This window comes from Tasmannia lanceolata, unplaced genomic scaffold (genome assembly GCF_043159265.1).
Source record: "Tasmannia lanceolata isolate RefF3 unplaced genomic scaffold, GAP_Taslan_0.1 ptg000023l, whole genome shotgun sequence".
Taxonomy (NCBI): domain Eukaryota; kingdom Viridiplantae; phylum Streptophyta; class Magnoliopsida; order Canellales; family Winteraceae; genus Tasmannia; species Tasmannia lanceolata.
In genome coordinates, this window is record NW_027518700.1 from 4,895,885 (window position 1) to 4,917,720 (window position 21,836).

At 38.6% G+C, this 21,836-nt stretch overlaps 1 protein-coding gene across 1 annotated transcript; it reads left to right on the forward strand.

Annotated features, from left to right (window-relative positions):
• Positions 1–34: 34 nt before the first annotated feature.
• On the forward strand, positions 35–8,293 carry LOC143856657 (GCN5-related N-acetyltransferase 7, chloroplastic-like). Its single transcript, XM_077366922.1, has 6 exons — positions 35–135; positions 496–562; positions 1,067–1,222; positions 3,792–3,887; positions 5,637–5,757; positions 7,914–8,293. Exons 1-6 carry the CDS (start codon positions 35–37, stop codon positions 8,087–8,089), a joined length of 717 nt encoding a protein of 238 aa, XP_077223037.1. The 3' UTR covers positions 8,090–8,293.
• The last annotated feature ends 13,543 nt before the right edge of the window (positions 8,294–21,836 follow it).

The following is a 21,836-nucleotide window of genomic DNA, read 5'->3' on the forward strand; positions in this document are numbered from 1 at the left end:
ATACCCTTCCCGTATTTTACCCCATTTCCCAGTTATGGCTTCTCATCTCTGCACGCAGGAAACCCTAACCCTAACCCTAACCCTAGACCGGAATTCATTAGACATTGCAGAAGCCCTCTCCGATGAGGAGCTCAGGTTTTCGAATGCCAGTCCAATTTAATAAAAAATTGCCTCAAATTCGAATAATGTGCGAACCACGATCAAACTATTGTTGGTTTGAATACCTTTGAACAAGGAATTAATATCTTCCATTTTGAATTTGACCTATCACAACTACTTGCAACTTCTCTTTTGAATTTTAAATAAAACCTGTCATAACTACTTCTTCTTTTGCAGTTAATATATGCTCTTGCCATTCAATTAAAATGTGCTCTCATTTAAAATTCCAAACAGTACCTACTGCTTTTATCAATCAACATGTGCTCTTATTTCAAAATTAAAACAGTAACTACTCCTTTTGCAATTTGAAATGTGATCCATCTTTTGAATTTTTAGCGTAGTTTTAAAAGTCCCCCGCATCATCGTGGACTCCCCCGAGTCGACTCCTTTATTCCCTGGCTGCGTACTTTGGTTTCCGCGGCATTTTGGATTTTACCCTCAGAGTCAATAAAAACTCCTTTCACTCTCCTGATTTATGACCACGTCAACCGAGTACTCAGCCGTGTTAACCGAGTACTCGACCTCATCGTGCTAAGTTGACTAGTATTTTCTTCGACTGTGTTTTGACCTGCATCTACATTTTGAAACACTGATTTTTAGGGTACAAACTACAAACACTTCTCCTTCTAGATATGATGGTTCTTTATGTTTGATTTGTAGAATCTGTGAATTACATTGCTACTTGGATTGCTGTAGTGATTTGAAGAAATATATGCTGTAATTTGAGTCAATTTTTACTATACAGTTGATGTCATGGCTTGAAATTCAGATTTCATGCTTATAGTCTCGCTTTATCTAAGGGGATTTTCAAAATTTTTTTGCTTAATTTTGAAATGTGAGGGGGTCACCGCTCATTTACTTCTTTATAATACACTGATGATATTTATTTATTGTCAAGTTCTGTTAGGATCATAACCGGTACTTGGCGGAGCGTGAGTCCGAAGCACTAAAAGAGTATATTGCTGGCAAGAGGATAGGTTTTAAAAGGGTTTCTTGCATAAATGCTACGCTTCCATTATCACAATTATTAAGCTCTTCAGATGAATTCTGCTCTGCCTTTAAGGTATGCAATATTCATGACCAGATATATTATTTTATAAATTCTTGTTTCATGTTTACTAGCTCATGACGAGCTCGGTCTATAAGCACTGTGTGTTTCTGTCCTTAATAAAATTTTCTTATAATTAAAATAAAAGTGTTTAAACCTATGCAACATTCTTCTGAGAAAGGAGTTAATCTGTTGGCTTGTGATCCTGCAGCTCTTGACTCAAGCAATCTCCTAAATTGTAGATTTATGAATCAAGAATTACATTGAACCTAGTTTGGACTTGGCTTCTAAGATTCATTATGCATCAGTCCAATTAGACAATTGATTGCTACAGACGTTTAGCCTCCACCACAAAGCCTTTCATCCTTGAACCGCATCTCAAGGTGTGAATAGGCATGTTACACCTAGAAATGCTTTTATAGTTATTGATAACATTATATTTTCATTTACTCGAGTTATGGATCACATTTTGGAGAACATTTTAATAACTTACTCTTTTGTGCCAATGTGTTTGAATGTCATTGTTTATTGAATGCGTCTCTAGCTAACCGACCCACCTCGCTTGTTGTGTGGATGTCATGTATTCTGGCAATGATTGATCACAGACTAATGTGTGTAAGGCGCACACCTCCACTAATGTGTGTGAGGCGCACGCCTCCAGAGGTGCATGGTCAGCTCGCTGTTTGGGGGGGGGGGGGGGGGCACGGCAACGGCCACTGTCGGAGTTTCTAGAGCAGCTCCTCGGAAGGAAAATTCAAATTTCGGTTTTGTACTAAAGGGTATTTCTGTAATTCTTGGTGTGGTGACATTAATATATAAGTCACGTATTAGGGCTACCAGTTTCAATGTTTTGTGAATATTTTTGGCTGAGAGAAACCGAGATAGTGAAACTCTTCTCTCGTGGACATAGGCGTATTAGGGCTTACCGAGATAGTGAAACTCTTCTCTCGTGGACGTAGGCATATTGACAAACCGAGTAACTCTTGTGTCCTTTCTCTGTCATTATGTTTCTTGCATCTTTTCTTGTTAATTGCTTCACATTGCGTTTGTTCCTATTTTTGAGAGATTGGAGATCTCTCGATTTTTCCAATATCACTGTTAGCTGCCCTCCAAACATGATTAAATATAGGGGTACAACTCAGATCGGCCAAACATGATTAAATATAGGGGTACAACTCAGGTCGGGTTCGGGTTCAGGTTGAGGAAGTTGAACATGAGTCAAGTTCGGGTTGAGGCGTCGGTTTGACCCAACCCGCATCAAAACCTGACATTCTTAAAAAAAAATTTACCATTTTCTGTTTTTTTAGAACATAAAAGGGAAAATTATCACCATAACCGGTTCAACCTGACTCAACCCGACCTGCATGGGGAAATTGAGTCGGGTTCGGGTTGAGATATTAATTTTTCTGGTTGGGTCGGGTTAGCATTTATCGGGTTGAGGGTCGGGTCGGGTTCGGGTTGATGGTTTAGAATTCCGGGTCGGGTTCGGGTAACGGTTTAGAGTTTTAGGTCAGGTTCGGGTTGGCTTCAATCTGACCTGACCTGACCCGACCCGACCCTACCCGAGTTGCACCCGTAAATTTAAGTATGATGACTATATGACTAGCCAGCCGATCAGTAATCTCTTCCATTGCATCATAAAAGAAGGATGCTCCTGCACTTAACCACCTAATCACATTGAGGGAATCCCCCTCAACTGTGACACGATTGAGATCAACCACCCATAGATGACCCATTAAAGTTTAGCTGAACATAACTTTAAGAGGGGGGAGGGGACCATTTAGGGCCATAGAAGCTGAGGGGATCTTACTTATCTGAGCCTCATCCTATGCTCTTCTGCACAAAAAGGTCTCTGAATCCTAGTAGACCTGAGTTCCCCATAGATGACCCCTCAAACTCTAGCTTAACATAACCTTGAGGGGCAAGAACCCTTTGAGGGGCCATACAAGTGATGGGATCTTACTTACCTGAACCTTATCTTATGCTCTTCTGAAAGTAGTAGCTAGGCTCGATGCCTCTAAAAACCGGAAGGCTGCTAGACCAACAACTCCATGATGAAGGAGGAAATTTGCTGCTTCAAACTGTGGAGATTTCTGGTGACTCCTTTAAAGATCTGATTGTTCCTTTCCTTCCAAATGACCTAAATAGAAGCCAGAAGAGCAATGTTCCACAGTTTCCGACTCCTTGTTGTCCATGGGGTGAAAGACCATTCCCCCAAAAAGATTATCAATGCACGTACGGAGTACCACACAACGACAAACAACTGAAGGGCAAAAGCCCAAATGACTAGCCGTCCTGCAATGAATGAATAAATGATCGACGGTCTCACTTGTCTCATTACACAAGGCACAATGATCCACTAAGATCTTCATTTGCAAATTCGGTAATTTTTCCCCCTTACAATTTTTGTATTTGTACAACTAGTGTGAGACCACCAAAAATTGACAAGACACAGACATGATTATATATCTTCAATATTTATATCCATTTTGCTCCCTCTCTCTCTCAAGTTTATTTTTCATAGAATTACTAATCATCTTCGTAAATTGTCTAAAATATTGCTTATGGTTATTAACTTTTGTAGTTTTCTGAGAATGGAGAAGATCGAGTAGTGGTTGGGACCCTAGATCATAACCAATGTCTAAGATTGGCAGATGAAATAACTGGGTTGAAGCCAGAGGTAGGTTGCAAATATCACTTGTAAATCCAGAAACTATATCTGCCTCTTTTTACCATTCAGATAATATTTCTCACAATATAAGTGTGGAAACAACCAATTACTCCAAAAGCTTAAGGTGTTGGAGATGACGTTATTTATTCTTTTATAATTTAACACTATTCCTCACATGTGGCCCCTCTTTTTTAGGGTTGGCCTAGATTTGGCACATGTGGCCCCTCTTTTGGGTTGGCCAGAGTTTTGAACCCAGGCATTTGCTTTGATACCAAGGTCCTGTTCATTTGAGATTGTGGCAACCGATTGTCACCCCCAATCCGATTATTGGACCAATAATCGGATTGGGGGTGACAATCGGTTGCCACAATCTCAAACGAACAGGACACAAATGAAAACAACCAATTACTCCAAAAGCGTAAGCTGTTGGAGATGACATTATTTATTCTTTTTTACTTTAACAATAAGAACAATAAAAAATGACTTTCTGGAAATACTTTGCAGGGATGATTCAAGTTTCTTTATTTGAGTGGTTCTTTTTTTTCCAGAAAGATAACTATTTCAACCATAATTTGTATGAAATGAAACTATAAAAGATTGGGTGGTTTAATTGTCTCCAGTTATGTTTTTGGACATGCTGCATTTTTATTTGTTCAATAACTTAAGATGTATAGATAATCTATCTTCATACTTTGTTGGCTTTTTGGCGGTTTTCAATATTTTGAATTCAATTTCATTATATAGATAAGAAATTTTGTGAATTGTACACCCTGGTGGAGTTTCATTTGATATCGTCTACGGAGACTACCGTTTCTTCCCATTTGCTCTCAAGTTTCTTAGTAGGTCAGCTGGTCCAGTTATTCATTTTTTCTGATTATTTAGTATTCACGCTTTGGAGTTTCTTTGGACATCTTGCACTGTCTAATTTCAATGTTAAGAACACTGTGTGAGGGTGTTACTTGGTTCATTGTACGCTACTTGCAAACTTACGCATACATATGTTGTCTCTGATTTTTTGTTTGTTTATTTTGTTCTGGTTTGCACATATTGGTCACAAGATATTGCATTGGAAGACATTCACTGAAACAATGGCAATTCGATTAGTTTCTTGTTACTTATCTTTGAGTCTTTTTTTGAAAGTTGACATATCTATTGATAATAACAAATGTACTGAAATTTGGGACCAGTAGTCCCATCCCATTACAACATAAAAACCAAAAGCAAAATGGCCTAGATATATACCACCCCAACACAACAATCCAAGATTGAAATAACACAGATACTTACCTTTGAGTCTTGACTGCCCTTTTGTTGTATCATGGTACAACAAGTCTTCAGCCACGTCCATCCCAAGAGTGCCCTTGCAAACTTGATGAAACTATCTTTTCATTTTGATTTGGACAAGTTGGATGTAATTTACTCCATGTTATCTTTAGGTTTCTATTGCTCTTTCATGTGGCTTGCTCTCCCTTATAAATATATAGGAATACAAATTTCTTTAAGGCAATTGGCTACCATATCTAAATAGAGCATCTTTGACTTTTTATATGATGGTGCTCAAATCCAAATAAGCAAAATCCAAGTACGATTTTTTGAATGGTTTTTTCTCTTGTGAATTGTGGTTCTGTCTATTTACCTCTTAAAATTATTTTTTAGAGACCTTTTGGTTCTAGAATTTTGGCTTAGTAGGATCACAATACAATTAAGTATCTCATTGTCTTATACTTGCATCTCTTAGAAGTCAAGTGATTTTTACAGGGCACTGAGGCTGATTTTGCAAGGGCATATCTGAGCAATGTATGTGTGGCTAAGGAGCTGCATAGAAATGGTGTGGGCTATGCATTAGTTGCCAAGTCCAAGGAAGTTGCTCGAGAATGGGGTAACAATTTTCTTATAGTTTTTCCATGCTTAGTTTTCTTTATCACTTCTCATCATTATCTTTTCAATTTTAAACTCTCTTTGGTACTTGGGCTTTGGGTCAACTTGATTTCTATGATTTATTTAACTTGTTTTGGTCTTAATTGAGTGCCCCTTGATGCTTTTAAGGAATTTTAAGTGAGGGATTGGATTTTACATACTAAAGACTTGACTTTTGTCTTCATCTTCATTGATCTTCATTCTTCTTCACTTCAAGCCTCCATCCTTCTTGGATCTTCACTACTTTGGCTTCCTTTGATTCTCCAAGATAGCTCAATAGCCTTGATCCAAGCTTCCTTAACTTTGAACCTTAGAAGAATCTACATCTTAAACTTCAAACACAATTAGTATACAAAATCACTTGTGTTACGATAGAAGATTGCTAAGAGTTGAACCATTGGGCTTACAGGTTCTCTGGCGACCCTAGACCAGAATTATCTTATGGCAGGGGCTGTAAATTCTAGTTGGAATCTTGATAGCCAGCAAATTGATGGATTTCGACCATAGATCTAAATTGCAAAGTATAACGAAGTCAGATCTAAAGAGGGGTTATGATTTGTTTGAGTGGCTGATCCCGAATAACAGTGCCCGGATTTCCGCTTCATTTGCGTCACAAATACAACCCGTAGGTCTTCCTTATAGTGAATATCACAGATTAAAAAATCTTGATTTTGCCCACTCTGACAGATTTTAAATCTAGATGAGGTGGTGGGTTCAGACAGGAATTTATTGATCCTTAGCTTTCTGAGGAAAGTGATGATTTAGAATAATTCTCAACCGTGATGATTTTGTGGGCTGAAATTTTGCAAGCCAAATACGGAAAAAGTGGGAAGCAGGTGAGTTCAACATTCAGGGAAACATATGTTTTTGGATTAAGAGTTTTGTGTGGTTATTTGCTGTGGATTGTTAGGGGTCTCATCTGAGAAATCTTCATTAGTTTCAGATGTAGAGAGGGACAACTGTTTTTTTCTCTTTGAAAGTGGAGTGGGGCAACTTTTGAGATTTATTTTTGTCTTGCACGCACAGCATGGGTCATTTCAACTACTGGGTCACTTAAACTTATGTTATGCTGTCCTCCAATTAGCTGCCCATCATATTAAGCATATGAAGCTCACTGGAATGGAATTGTTTTGATATTTTTCTAATTAGAATAATTAGATGGAGGTCATGGAGCTCAAACTGATGGAGAGTCAAGATGCATTAGCAATGTATAATCATTTGAATTTTGTTCAACTTTTGTAACTTTGCATATACCATGTATATTACGTTTGATTTAGGAAGACACCAAGTAATGAGCTTTCATTTTCATAGATTTTACTAGTCTCTCTCTCTCTCTCTCTCTCTCTCTCTCTCTCTCTCTCTCTCTCTCTCTTCCATTTGGAATGTAGAGTTTTGTCAATATCTTTTATAAATGGATTACTTCAGGTTGTGTAAAGTCTATTCTGGTAATGATTGTTGTTAGTTTGAAACTTTCCCCACAGATCATAGTTTAAGAACGAAATTGATTCAAGTCCAAATTGTGGAGCTTGACCACATAAAATAGTATGAACTTGCTTTGAGTAAAGAAGAAATAGTTTCATAGATTGTTTATAGTATGCGTTGAATTATTAATTGGCATGCTTACTATATTATACCTTACTATGTAATAACACATATTGTATACTCTTGTCACCTTAGCACGTTTATGGTGATGCCATGTTATAATGAAGTCATCAGACCAAGCTCAACAGGTTCCTGAATGAAGTTTGATTTGAGTCCAGGTTTTTGAAGTTTGTGTCCATTGTGTCTTTGTCTTTTCATTGTGCCTGTACTTTGGAGATCATTGTACACCTTGGACGTTATGTTGAGTAAACGTTATGTTGACTTGTTTACTCATTCTGGCTATGGTGCCTAAAAAAATTACTAGAATGACAAAGAACTATTTTCGTTTAATCAGTTCTCGGTTGACCATTGATGGAAAAGAAAAAAAAGAATGTACACAGAAGTTTCTTTTATGCCTTATTACCCAATAGAAGCTGTTCATTTGCTTTCTTGTTACAATTTGACAGACACACCATCATAACATTTTATTTTGCATGAAAGATGAACATACTTTGACTAAGTCTCAGTATTCTTCAGGCATAACTGATCTGTATGCCCACTCTGCTTTCGACAATGAAGCGGCAAAGAAATTGTATATGAAGTGTGGTTTTGTATATGAAAGTGATGAACGCGCTTGGCAAGCCAGATTTCTTGGCCGTCCCAGACGATTTCTTCTATGGGCTGATCTCACCTCTACAAGCAACAACTTGTAACATAATATAATTCACGTTTATATTTTTTTCCACTTGTTTTCTTCCCTTTTATTATCTTATGGTTGGTAAACTAGGTTTTAACTTGTGACCCCATTCTTGTAGGCCTTGTGGTTACAGGCGTCACGACGCACGAGGCTCGACACCTATTACCCATTCTATATGCTTGTGTACAGGTTAACTTAAATCACAATATTTTCTTCATTACTTGACAGTATTTCTTTTCATTTCTTATGTCATGTTGAAGTGTAAAGCATGCATACAATTATTGCAAGAGGAACATGGTAGCAACTAGCAACTAGATATTCATATTTTAAAGTAGCACAATCATGTAAAGGTAGGATTTCCACAAAGGGGGGGAAATCACATATCAGAAAACATATAAATGGTGTTAACTTCATCAAATTTCATAGAAAATGAAGGGGAGTGATAAATCGACCCCCTATGTGTCTTTCTCTCTCCTCTTTCTCTCTCTAACCCAGAGGAGAGAGAAAGACACATAGGGAGTATGGATTTAAGATATTTGGGGGTCGATTTTGGCGGAGCACTGATTGAATCCTCATGTAAGTGTTTTTTTTTTTTTTTTTGAATCCTCATGTAAGTTGAGTACGATACCAATTGTCTACGTATGATGGAGCCTCACTTAGCCTTTAAATCACAGCCCTTTAATGTAGTTGACAATAACGTAAGACCCTGTTTGTATTGCAGGAAAAACATTTTGGCAAAAATATTTTCCTAGGAATTTTTTTTCCTTTCCATGTTTTAGATGGAAATCACATGGGTATGGCTTGTTTAGATGGATATCTTCGTAAATTGACAGTCCCCTTAAATAAAATTTGAACTTTTTTGTGTGTAATCAAACAATGGAAACAAATGTACTTTCCATACTTTTCCAGAAAACTCTTTCAATCCAAACAGCACCTAATCATTTTCCACCGCTTTTCCAGCATTTCCACCCCTTTAGTTTGTATTTTCTAATAGTGACTGCATTTCCCACCCTTTTTTTAAATTTTCTTGAAAATGAAGACATTTTAATAAAAGACAGACAAAGGGGTGGAAATGCTGGCAAATGGGGGTGAAAAAATCATTTCCCATAACCAAAATATGACCTTTTATTGAGGTGCTTGTGTAATTTTCATAAGGTATGAAATTTCGTTTCCCATAACCTAAATATGACCTTTTAATGTCGCTATTGCACCAATGGGGAGGGGTTCCTTGGAAGGAAAAATAAAAAACCTTGTGGAATTTGTGTTTACTAGCCACGTGGTGGTCTATATGGAAGGAGAGGAACTCTAGAGGCTTTGAGGGGAAAGCCATGAATCTTCATTGGATTTGCTTGAAGATCATCACCTTGGTTATATCTTGGGTGAGATGCCTCCCATCCTTCCGGTTTGTATCGGCTTTTGATCTTTGGGAAGGATGGAGGGAGGTGTGCTTTAGTGTTGAGCAGAGAGATCTTATTTCGCAAAGATGGGAGCCCCCTGCTCAAAACATGTATAAGGTTAATTTCGATGGTGCAAGTTCCGGCAATCCGGGTCCGGGAGATTCGTTGAGGGAGATTCGTTAAATGTGATTCGTTGGCTGAAAGGTGGGGTGGATCCTCCGTAGAGATTTCTTTCCATTTTTGATGAGATTGAGGACCTAACTGTGGGATCCGCTATAGGCTTTAGCATGTTAGAAGATCGGCAAATGATAAGGCAGATGCGCTAGCTAAACGTGGTGTTTCCGGTGGTTCTATTATGTGGTTCGACCACCTTCGTCCCTGAAGAGGGGTTTTCTCTGTATTTTGTTTTTTCTTCGTTCCTGTTTTGCTTCTTTTTGTATATATGGGTGGTCCATCTCAGCCTCCTTTTTTTTGCTATGATATATATTTATTGCCATTTCAAAAAAAAAAATCATCAATCATTAAAAAATAGTATCTTACTTTCTTTGTGCTTGCAAAGACCTTCAACAAATTGATCTTGTAAAGTGTAGAAGAGAAAGAACGACAAGATGGATAATTTAAAAAATGTAACAAGGGATCTAATAGTACGATGAGATCCACAGTCAGTGAAAATGCATGCAATTTTATCATTGCAAAGGTTATGGTCATACCTGGCAGGACTCTTCTAAGTGAGTTGACAAGTAAGAGAAGTGTTGGAAATACAGTCGTGATAGTAACAAATGAGCAGAGCAAAATAATTGGAGATGTTCTCATAGCCTCCACAGGTAATCACACTAATCATGATTGGTGAATTCTAGATTCAAAATGCTTTGTTCATGTATGTTCCAAGAGGGAGTGTTTTGATATGTTCCATCAGAAAATAACATGTGTTATGTTCTCGGGTGACAGAATGACTTGCAACGTCACGGGATGTGGGACTTTGAAGATCACAATGTCCTATGGAATGGTGTGCACTTTGGTGGTGCGACATGCCCCAATGATGTGGGTGAATCTAGTGTGGTTGGTTCAGTTACACTACAGGGCTTGCATGTATTTGGTTATAGGGAAACCCATGAAAATCACACACAACAATATAGTTCAAATAAAGGGTGAGAAGTATGATGATTTATATTATCTAGTGAGGAACATGGTGAAAGGTGATGTTCTCACTATCCCGATGGTTGATTAGACACGGATTGAAGTGTGCACAAATGGTCTCTTTTGCTATTTATGTAGACATGGGTTTCTAGGCTACAGTTGATGGGACAGATCGAGGTCCCTCTCTAGAGTTTATTGGGTGAGTTGACTCGGTGTAGCTACACATATGCTTTGACCGTGTTGATCGAGTCAGGTCGAATTCGATGGTGTGCATTTGGTACTTTGAAAGGCTAATGTGTTTTGTGGTGACATCATCTTGAAACGGTATCCTCGTACGGACTTCACAGCACAAGTACTAGAGATGCCAGCAGAAAATTCTCAGGGTGGCGGTGAAATAAGCCAATGAGGAGATTGTTGGGTTTAGGTGTCTTGTTTCTTAAGTAGGAAGAGGAAACTCCCCTTTGCTTCTTGGCTTCCTGGTTGGACTAGGAGAGAGAAAGAGCGGAGGGAGACTAGGTTAGCTATCCTTAGTATAATCCTAGTTGGACTTTGGTGGGGGGGAGGGGGGTTAATCTACTAATATTGGCACCACCATGTTTTTGTATTTGCACCAACTCATCTTGTCTATTATTATTTAAACAATTGCAAAGGTTATTATAATTCCCAAAATGATCTTAGACGCTTATTAAAAAAGAAAAGACGCGGACCATATGGGCGAGATAGTGGACCATATGTTTATCCATTGCAGGTTTGCTACGAAAATTTCGGCTAAAATTTTAGCCTACTTTGATGGGGTGTGCTGTAAAGGTCAGGTGATGGGAACCTTTGCCCTTATCGTGAAGGAGGATGCGAATTGAGATTATTGGAGTCTGCTTAAGGGACCTTACTTTTCTTTGGGTTAAAGGACATATGATATGGTTTGGTTTAAGTTTTTCTCTCTGTGCTTCTGGAGGAAGCCTCAACTGATTAATGATGGTTTTTTAGAAGAGTCTTGTTTTTATGGGTCTTATTTGATATGTTGAAGGGGATGAATTGTATGGATATCCGAGTGGTGCTTGAGGAACCTTGGTTCTTCGCTACTCGTGATTTGTCTTGCCCTTGGATGATAGCCTATGTTTGTATTGACGGTATGAGGTTTTAAATATCAGAGGATCTAGTTTGTTGATGATGTAAGTCTAGTATGGTGCTGACATTTGGTTTCTTGGGGTATGGGAGGATGTTGTTCTGTGTTTCATTGTGGAGGTGTACTATGGATTACCAACTGAAGTTTTTAGGATGCTCCTGATGATATTTTTTCTTCTTGTTGTTGCTTCTAACCCTTGGAGGGTATTCCTCTAGATGTTTTACATCTTGTTATTATGAATACATATATCAACTTTAAAAAAAAAAATCTTGGACTCGTTTGGGTTCTCGTGGGTCTTCCCATCCCCTATCACAGAGCTCTTACCAAGGGAAGGATATTATGGAAGCTCGTGTTGATGGCTTTTATATGGATGCATAGGAAGTTAGAAGTGCATTGTCCTCATACTCAAAGATCCTTACTTTAGTCATTTCTTGGGCGAAAGCTCTTCCATGTTTTAGCTTGTACATGACTTCAGACATCAAGCGATGTTGGAAGGAGATTTGTCTTAGTAGAGAGAGTGAGTAGGTAATCACCCATTGATGAAAGCCCCCAACCTCGAATGGCTAAAATTAAATTTTGATGGATCAAGCTTGGGTAATCCAGGGCCAATGGGTATTGGAGGTGTTCTTAGAGATGAGTATGTATCCATCAAGTGGGCCTTTTCGGGGTATATCGGTATCAAAGATTCAAGCAAGGCAGAAGTCAGAGCGGTTCTTCAGGGTATTAGGCTAATGGTGGGTTGAGACTTGGACAACCTTATTGTGGAGGGAGATTCACTCGTTGTTATCAGATGGTTGGGTAGGAAATCCACCATCCTTGGATATTTTTAGAGTTTATTGATGAGATCCTCGATAGAGTTGGAGGGGTTGGATAGTCAATTTCCACCATGTGAGCAGATCAGCCAATGGAGACGCGGATAGGCTAGCCTAGTAAGGTGTGTCTAGATCGGCTTAAGAGATTTTTTATTTTCTTCCTTCGAGTCCTGTTCTTTAGTTTGTAGTCTACCGGCCTGTCTTCTTCTCTTGTACTATTGGTTCGCTCGACTTTCTCGATCATTTGCTAGCTGTTTTAATAATATCTCACCATTTTAAAAGAAGGCGAACTGAGTTTGTGCAACTATCAAAACATGATAGTGCTAACATCAGTAGACTACACACGAGGAATGCTAAATTGTAGGATGCATTGTACATTTTTCAGTGTCATTAAAAGTACAATTGGGTGATGTTGATCTAATATGGTGCTCTTGCGGCTGACTTTTTGCACGGTTGCCTGGGCTACCGAAATTCACATGACTATGTTTTGATATTGGGGCGAACTCAACTTGTTTTACGTTGTTTTAGTAAATTGTCAAAGGCTATTACTATTCCCAAATAGCTCTCATCGGCCAATTAAAAAGTGTAAAACAAGGTGAGTGTAATGCAAAGTGAGTTAGACTCATAATGTTCACAACCCATTTTGACATCGAATCGCGTTATAAGGGGGGCGCATTATCCTACAGGGGAGCAAAAAAATCATCGCCCCCAATTTTATGTTAAAGGGTGTTTACTTGATATTGAAAAGCTGACCACAGTCCTCGCAAAGAAATATCTTGGACATGTTCCCTCGAACGAGGAACTTAAGCCACTAGCTCACCAACCTCATCACTCTCTGCATGTTCGTAGCATTTAATAGAGGTCACGGGAGATGGAGACGTTCACCTGTTTTTTTTTTTTTTTTTTTTTGGGACGCCCGGCCTCAACGGAAGTCTCTCTCTACCCCTTGTTTTTACATGAAAAGGCACGCACTCTTCTTTTTAAGGATTAGACATCCATATGTACAAATTGTGTGGATTGAAATAAAGGTCTAAGAGAGCTTGGTTTGTTGAGACATGCATGTTTACTTTTGTCAATTTGGCCTTTTTATTGCTTGATTTGGCTAGTATTTGCTTACTTTATCACCCACCATCAATCATGTATCCTAGGTGATTTTCAACTTTCCTTAGATACGGTGAGGCCTATGTGTGCTCATGGGAGCAGTGTTTAAATACGCGGATGTGACACGGAACACGGCCAAGAAAAAAATCCTTGTCGACTCGGCGCGGATATGGTCAAGAACGCAATTGACGCATTTGACTCGGTCATAACTCTGGAGAGTCAAAGGAGTTTATTGACTGTAGGGCAAAACGCGGAATGCGGATGTAGTGCAACGCGGAATGTGGCCAAGGTAAAAAAGAGTTGACTCGGGCGAGTTCCTTGTCGAGCCAAGGAGTTTTTAAACACTGCATGGGAGGAAAAGAGAGGTGTCTATGAGAGGAAGAAATAGGAGACTGATAGATAGAAAGATTAAGAAGCTGGTGAGGATAGTTCCAGGGTGCCAAGGAATGGAAATCAAAGCTATACTTCTCACAACTGCCAATTACATTTCCAATCTTCAAATGCAAGTGAATGTTCTCAAGAGTCTCACAATTTTCTATGATGTTTAGGAACAAGAAGTTCCAATTGCAAGAACACAGTCAAACGCAATTGAGAAACCTTGTTAGAGTATGTTACAGCTATTTCATATCCTCTTGTGTAAGAGACATATTGGTCTCTATATAGCTTTCTAGTAATTGCTTGCAAGTTATGAACTTAATTATCTCCTATTTCCCACTGTTGAAATCGATGTACATTTGTGAATATGTGGGGTTCTCTTATTTAGCTCTTGAAAGTTAGCTGTGATACATGTATGGAAATTGGATAGAATGTATAATAGAGTCCTTATATGATGTAATTACTTTCAAAGAAGTATTTTTTGGAGTGCTGCTTCCCAGATAGTTCCTGTTCTGAGTGTAGGTCACGGTCCATTTCGAATCGCACAGTCTACTTACGTTCTGCACAGTACAAGATTGGGTTTGTTTTGTGTGTGTGTGTGGGTGGGGAGAGAGAGAGAGAGGATTGTCATGTAAATTAAAAGTGGGTGTGATCGAAAATCTGGATCGCCAGATTGTTGATCTGATGGTCCTGAATAGTCCGATTAATGGTCTAGCACTCTTGGCCGTCGATCTTTATAATCAGACGAGAATCACCTGCATCAGGTTGACCCTCCTCAACTTGAGGCTCGGTTGGGTCAGGTTAGCTTTGAGTGCTACCTCGGGTTGAGCTAGGGCTGGCTTCAACCGTACCTAGCCGGACCCAAGTTGCACCCTTATTCTCATTCTGAGAAATTATATGGTGTAAGGCCTTACAACAATAAGGCCTTTGTATGGTGGAGGTACCATCCTTGATATTCGATCCAACAACAGCTTCTCAAAAAGTGAGGGTGGTACCCCTACCGGATTGTTGTAAGGCCTTACACCGTATAAAAACTCATTCGCTAGACCTTCTTTTATGGTTAAAAGAGTTACTTTTGGCTATGCAATTTTTTTTTACACTTGAGGAAAATTTTGTAGCTAGAGATGAATTGTAAGAGAATGATCTAATGGATGAACTACACCTCAAAATACGACATGAAAATCAATTTTCATATCTAAATCATATTTAACATCTATTTGGTGCACATGAGCATTGTTGACATTATTCTAATTCTCCAAACAATTCACCCGAACCTGATCAACAACTTGGGTGGCATATTCTTCTCCATCTCCCAACAGAGTCTTTTGCTTCTTCATCCGCAACCAATCATTCTATTTTGAAGATAATTTTCAATACATGAATTAACTCTGGGCGATTGAGCATTTTTGTGTATTGGATAGTAGAGATGATTTAACACCTAATTGCACTCTACTTCATAGCTCAATACATAAAATCTTTACACAAAGTAACAATGTTGGCATACAATAACATTTTATATTGAATGTTACTATGAGATGGACCTATATGAGACAATTGTGATTAGGCCGACCCAAGTGGGATCGGTATAATCTCAACCGTTCATAAGATGGAGCCACTAGGGAGATGCCAAGCATAAATCATTCCAAGAATCACCTACAAAATGTACGGTCAAACAAAATCGAGCAGCACCCATCTGATCTTTTGGGCCGTTTGATGAATGCCTTGATTAGACTATTGCATCTCCATCGTGGGCCCAATGGCTGAACTGTTTGGATCATGAGATCACTATGGTTGGCCCACACACAAAGGGGTCTCACAAATATCTCTTACAAATGCGTCTCATAGGATCTTTCGCCTTTTTTTAATGTCCCCTTAACACCCTTGTTACTCGGAACACATTAGTCATATAGGGGGAGCATTAAACTGTTACGTGATTTTCTTTGTGTTTATCTTTAATTTCTTATTATGATAGGATAATAATTAGTAGTTATGGCAACTATAGGAGTAATTGCTATTTGATAGGGATTTGATAAGGAAGTTACCTATATAGGTGACTAACCTATTTTGTTTGGAGGGATTGCGCCTACTTTTTTGGGAGTATCAAGTTTGTAAACATTTATTTAAGCTTGTAAAAGGCATTGAAGGGAATGGAATGAAGAAAATTGTTTCTAAAAGTGTCTTGTGCACAAAGGAGGATTGATCCTTCCCTCGAAGTGGATCAAGAGGCCGTGAACCGATTTGGGTTCGTAACAAAGTGGTATCAGAGCGGGCAATCCTGGGCCATGGATTGTCAGATTTGGGATTCCATGCGTGATGATTTTTGTAAGATTTTTTCAGAATTTATGGAAGAACAACGACAATTTTCGGAAGGCCTGATCAAACACGCTGATCAAGGAAATGCGAGAAGAAAGAAAGCTAAATCTGAAAAAGTGTGCAAATTGATGCCGGCGAAGATGATTTGGTGGAACACCATGCCAAGGCTCATCTTGATTTTATCGGCCCGTTCGATCATTCCATTGCTTCGATGCGCCGCGATAAAAAATCATATTTCTTTTCCAGTTTGATCACAAGATATTTTAAAGATGGAGTTCAACGGTTTACGATCGTTCTTTTTGAAGGTGGAAGTCCAACGTCAAATCCGTTGCTCAACAAAATCATGGCCAATACGATTTGGGATCCCGGTGGAATAAATTGTTTTTTTTTCCCCAATAATCCAACCTTGGGGACAAGGTTGATTTCATGGGGGGGAGGAATGTTACGTGATTTTCTTTGTGTTTATCTTTTCTTATTATGATAGGATAATAATTATTAGTTATGGAAGCTATAGGAGTAATTGCTATTTGATAAGGAATTTATCTATTTAATAGGTGACTAACCTATTTCGTTTGGAGGGATTGTGCCTACTTTCTTGAGAGTATCATGTATGTAAACATTTATTTAAGTTTGTAAGAGGCAATGAAGGGAATGGAATGAAGAACTAAAAGTGTCTTGTGCACAAAGGAGGATTGATCATTCCCTTGAAGTGGATCAAGAGGCCGATCTTCCCTCCGAGAAGATCAAAACCGTTGCGGACCGATTTGTGTTCGTAACATAAACTGAACACAAAGATTCTAATAAACAAGAAGCATATCTAAAACAACAAGATGTTAAAAATACTAGATATATATGTATTTATGCTGCATTTCAAGTGTCTATTATTTTAATATTCGTCCTTTAATAAACAAGAAGCATATCTAAAACAACAAGATGTTAAAAATACTAGATATATATGTATTTATGCTGCATTTCAAGTGTCTATTATTTTAATATTCGTCGTTAAACATGCTATTTCTCTCTTATAATGCACATGTTTTCCCAAGCCATGACGTAAACAAGGAAAATTAATTAGACTTAAAGAAGCAGACGAAGCTGCCTAATTGTTTTAAGGTCAACATCGCATCCTTGTATTAAGGTCAAGATAGCGTTAATCAAATAGTCGTTTAGCTGTAAAGCCATGAGATGGGGGAAAAAGAAGATAGTGTTGCCTCCTCATGCACTTATCATTCATGTGGGGAGGACTATATGCCTTTGTTTGGACATGGGAGCCCATCCATGTGTGTGCATGCGTGTGAGTGGATTTTGCTCCGTGGACTTCTATTTTGCACGGGCAAGTGCATTACATGTGTCTGTGAAAGAAATTTTTTTTAAGACTAAAATTTATTTAGGAACCCGTGCAGCAACCTTAAATTTTATTGATGTAAAAAATCTTACCAAGAGGTGGATATACCATCTTACCTCCAGAGCCAGACCCAGAAGAATACAAAAAATTACGTACAACGAATATTTGGAATTCACAAAGCATCACATCTGCTGACATTACCCCTAGATCTAGTCGGGAGCTCCTTCCAATATCTAAATATTTTATTGCATTTACTTTTACAAGCATAATTGGCCTGCACGTCTACTGTAGATACCCAAAATATTCCCTTTTTAAATTTTCGTCCCCCTCTTTTAAAGGTCAATTTTGTCCGTTTGAAGTTGAATCGGATTAGGGCTTCCTAATAAAGCCTATAAATACATCTTATGAGAGATTAAGAAACCTAAACCAACTTTGCAGCCCTAAGAAGAGATCACGATTCAAGAAAAGAGATCGCAAACCAAGGTAAGATTATTAATCTTTAATGGTTAAACGAATGAAAAGAATCCTAAACTCGGGATTTGATGTGAAAAGAGGTGTGATTAGAACCTTGGTTTTAGTCTATGGCAAACTCCATGTTAGATCTTGGATTCCTTGGGATTCATTTTGTGTTGAACCCCCCTAAAGAACTCAATATCAATTTGTTTGTATCCATCGAAACCTTGTTATTTGAGTATTTTCAAGCGTAGAATTGGGTTAGATGGATTCCTCTCGTCGATACGAGTCCAACGGATCCAACCATGCGTGAATCGGATGTCAAACGAAGGAGTTATTGTCATTTTAGTGCAAAAAACGGTGAAAAATGGCGTTCCAGAAAAATCTGGGTTCGCGCCTGGGGCGGACGTCCGAAAAATGGTGGACGTCCGTGATTACCACGTTTGGCGAGAGTAGAACCTCGGACATCCGCAATTCTCGGACATCCGTAATCCCAGACGTCCGGCATTTTCGGACAACCAGAACGACAATTTTTCCAAAACTTCGAAAATTCATAACTTAATCGTTTCTCGTCCGTTTTCGACGCTCTTATACTCTACCGGTATGCCGAAAATGTCATCTTTCTGTTAAAAATAGTTTCAATAAGTTTTGGAAACTTTTCAAGAATGATATCACAAAATTACAAGAAATAGCCATAGAAGGGGTTACCTTTTTGGACCCTTATTTGTTATTTATGTTCCGTTCAGATCAGAACATTGAATCGTAATCCGAGTTAAGGAATAGAGCATCTTTGAGGTACGTAATAACGTACTAATTTGGTTATTATAAACCCTGTTTCCTTTAGAATCAGTATTGACTTTATAAATCTGTATTGATACCTTTGAACTTCTGAACTAGCCTTGGTCTAGTATGTCTGCCTCTGTTTGGCCTATGTAGTATTTTATCACTATTATTCTGAACCTTAGAAATAACTGTTATGAATATGTGTTCTGAACTCTGAACTATTGAACCTATCAGTTTGAATTCTGAATACTTTGAATCATTTGAATATGAACTTTGAACACTTTTGAACACTTCTATGGAGACATCGATGAACTCTGGACCCTGTCATGTGGGGGTAAAACATTTGGCAACTCTGGACCCTGCCATATGGGGGTATAACATTTGGCAACTCTGGACCCACCGTGGGGTTAGTACACTGGAACTTCTGGCCCGTCAGTGGGATAAAACGCTGGCCCTGTCGACTTGTATCTGAACTTCAGGAATCGATTCCGAACGCCGTGGACTGTCGGTGTATAAGCAATAACATGTTTTCTGAACCATGCCGATGACTCTGGAGTGTATTTGAACTCTGAACCTTCTGTATATGAACTTTGAAATCTCTGACTTGGTCCGAACTCCGACTTGAATTTGCTTTAAGGACCTTTAATTCAGAAGCATATTTGACATGCACCTATAACTATTTGTGCCTATGAATCAACTAAGACCTTTGAACTCAGTTTTGACTTTGACTATCTGATCCTATTGAATCATGTCATGTTAGACTGTGCTTCGAGTAGTGCTTTATTATGTACTGAGCTTTTCAGCTGACTGTGGTTATTTATCATTTTTCAGGTCTTGGCCCTCGTGAAATTAACGAGGAACATGACGTTTAGCTGAGATTCGATTTTGGCTCAAGAGACTGATTTTAGTTTATCTGTTTTCCATTCATTAGGAAGTGAGTGCTTTGAATAAAATGTAATGACATCGTTATTATTATTATTCCGCTTTGACTCTTTGGGGAGAGATGAGATTTGAATTGACTCTGTTGGGTCCACATTAATTGATATACATTTTATTATGAATGCCAGGTTAATTTTGTTATCTGCTTTGTAGCCTTGTACATTTGTGAGACTTGTCTTGTAGGTGTATGGCGATGCCACGTCTTACGCCCAGGGTGGGGTTTGGGGCGTGATAGAAAGTGATATCAAAGCATAGGCTTTAGCTCCTAGGTAGAATCATTTGAACAAAGGACTTTGACTGTGAGAGTTAGGGATTTAGATAAGGAGCAATTGGGAAGCACTTGATATGTTTGTGTGTATCAGGGACGCCTGACAACACATAAATCAGTTGAGCAATCAGGATCCAGTTATAAATTCAAATGCACCTGGGGACGCTTGGGAAGTATGCGAGTTTGTGATTGGGTAAGAATCATGAGAAATATGTGATGGATAGATATTGGCTCCAAAAAGGGAATGCTTTGTATTACTATATGAATACACTATATGTATAACAAAATCAGTAAGATGTGTCATGTCAGAATTTGAAATAGAGAACTGTTAGCAGATCTTATCTTGCTTGAGTTGTCTGATTTTGATGTGATTTTGGGTATGAACTGGTTGTCTATCCATCATGCTTTAGTAGATTGCTATAAGAAGGTAGTGAATTTTGAAATTCCGGGAGAAGAGAAGTTTTGTTTTAAAGGAAGTGGAGCTCACACGACTCCTATAGTTTTGTCTGCTATGCAAGCTTGTCGACTTCTTAGACAATGTGGTAAAGCTTTCTTGGCCTCAGTAGTCGAGATCGATGATAATGATATGAAAATTGAGAATATCATCGTAGTTAGGGAGTTTCCTGATGTGTTTCTAGAAGACCTTCTAGGTCTACGTCCGAATAGAGAAGTTGAATTTACTGTTGATTTAATTCTTGGAACGACGGCTATTTCTGAGGCCCCGTATAATATGGCACCTTTGGAAATGAAAGAATTGAAAAATCAGTTAGAAGAACTGTTAGAGAAAGGTTTTGTGCGACCCAGTGTCTTGTCATGGGGAGCACTAGTGTTGTTCGTTAAGAAGAAATATGGAAGTATGAGATTATGTATAGATTACAGGGAATTGAACAAGGTTACCATAAAGAATAAATATTTGCTTCCGCGGATAGACGATTTGTTTGATCAATTACAAGGGGCATGTGTATTTTTCAAGATCGACCTTTGATCAGGATATCATCAGTTGAGAATCAAGCCGGAAGATGTTCCGAAGTCGGCCTTCCGAACTCGGTATGGCCATTATGAGTTTCTCGTTATGCCTTTTGGATTAACCAATGCCCCGACAGCTTTTATGGATCTGATGAACATGATATTCAAACCGCTATTAGACCAGTTCGTGGTTGTGTTCATTGATGACATTCTGATATATTCTAGAAGTCAGTCTGACCACGAGCATCATTAGAGAGTTGTCTTAGAAACCTTAAGAAAAGAGAAGCTTTATGGAAAACTGAAGAAATGTGAATTCTGGCTTGACTCAATCTCCTTTTTGGGTCATGTGGTCTTTAAAGACGGTGTCTTAGTAGACCCAAAGAAGATTGAGGCAGTAACATTATGAAATAGGCCGAATAATGTTCCTGAAATTCGTAGTTTTCTGGGATTGGTGGGATACTACCGTCGTTTCGTTCAGGACTTTTCACGTTTGGCTGCCCCTTTGACCATTTTCTGAAACGGAAAGGGACAAAATTTGTTTGGTCTGAAGATTGTGAGAAGAGCTTTAAGGAATTGAAAAAGAGGCTAGTTTCTGCTCCCATCCTAGCCTTGCCTGTTGGCGGAATGGGATTTGTGATTTACAGTGATGCCTCGAAAAAAGGCTTAGGATGTGTGTTAATGTAGAATGGCAAAGTGATTGCGTATGCTTCACGTCAGTTGAAACCTTATGATGAGAATTATCCGATTCATG

Bases quoted from the DNA above. Each gene is read 5' to 3' on its own strand.
- LOC143856657 (XM_077366922.1), top strand. From the start codon at position 35: ATGGCTTCTCATCTCTGCACGCAGGAAACCCTAACCCTAACCCTAACC. The intron at 1,223-3,791 runs GTATGCAATATT...TAACTTTTGTAG, and splicing joins AATTCTGCTCTGCCTTTAAG to TTTTCTGAGAATGGAGAAGA. The intron at 5,758-7,913 runs GTAACAATTTTC...AGTATTCTTCAG, and splicing joins GGAAGTTGCTCGAGAATGGG to GCATAACTGATCTGTATGCC.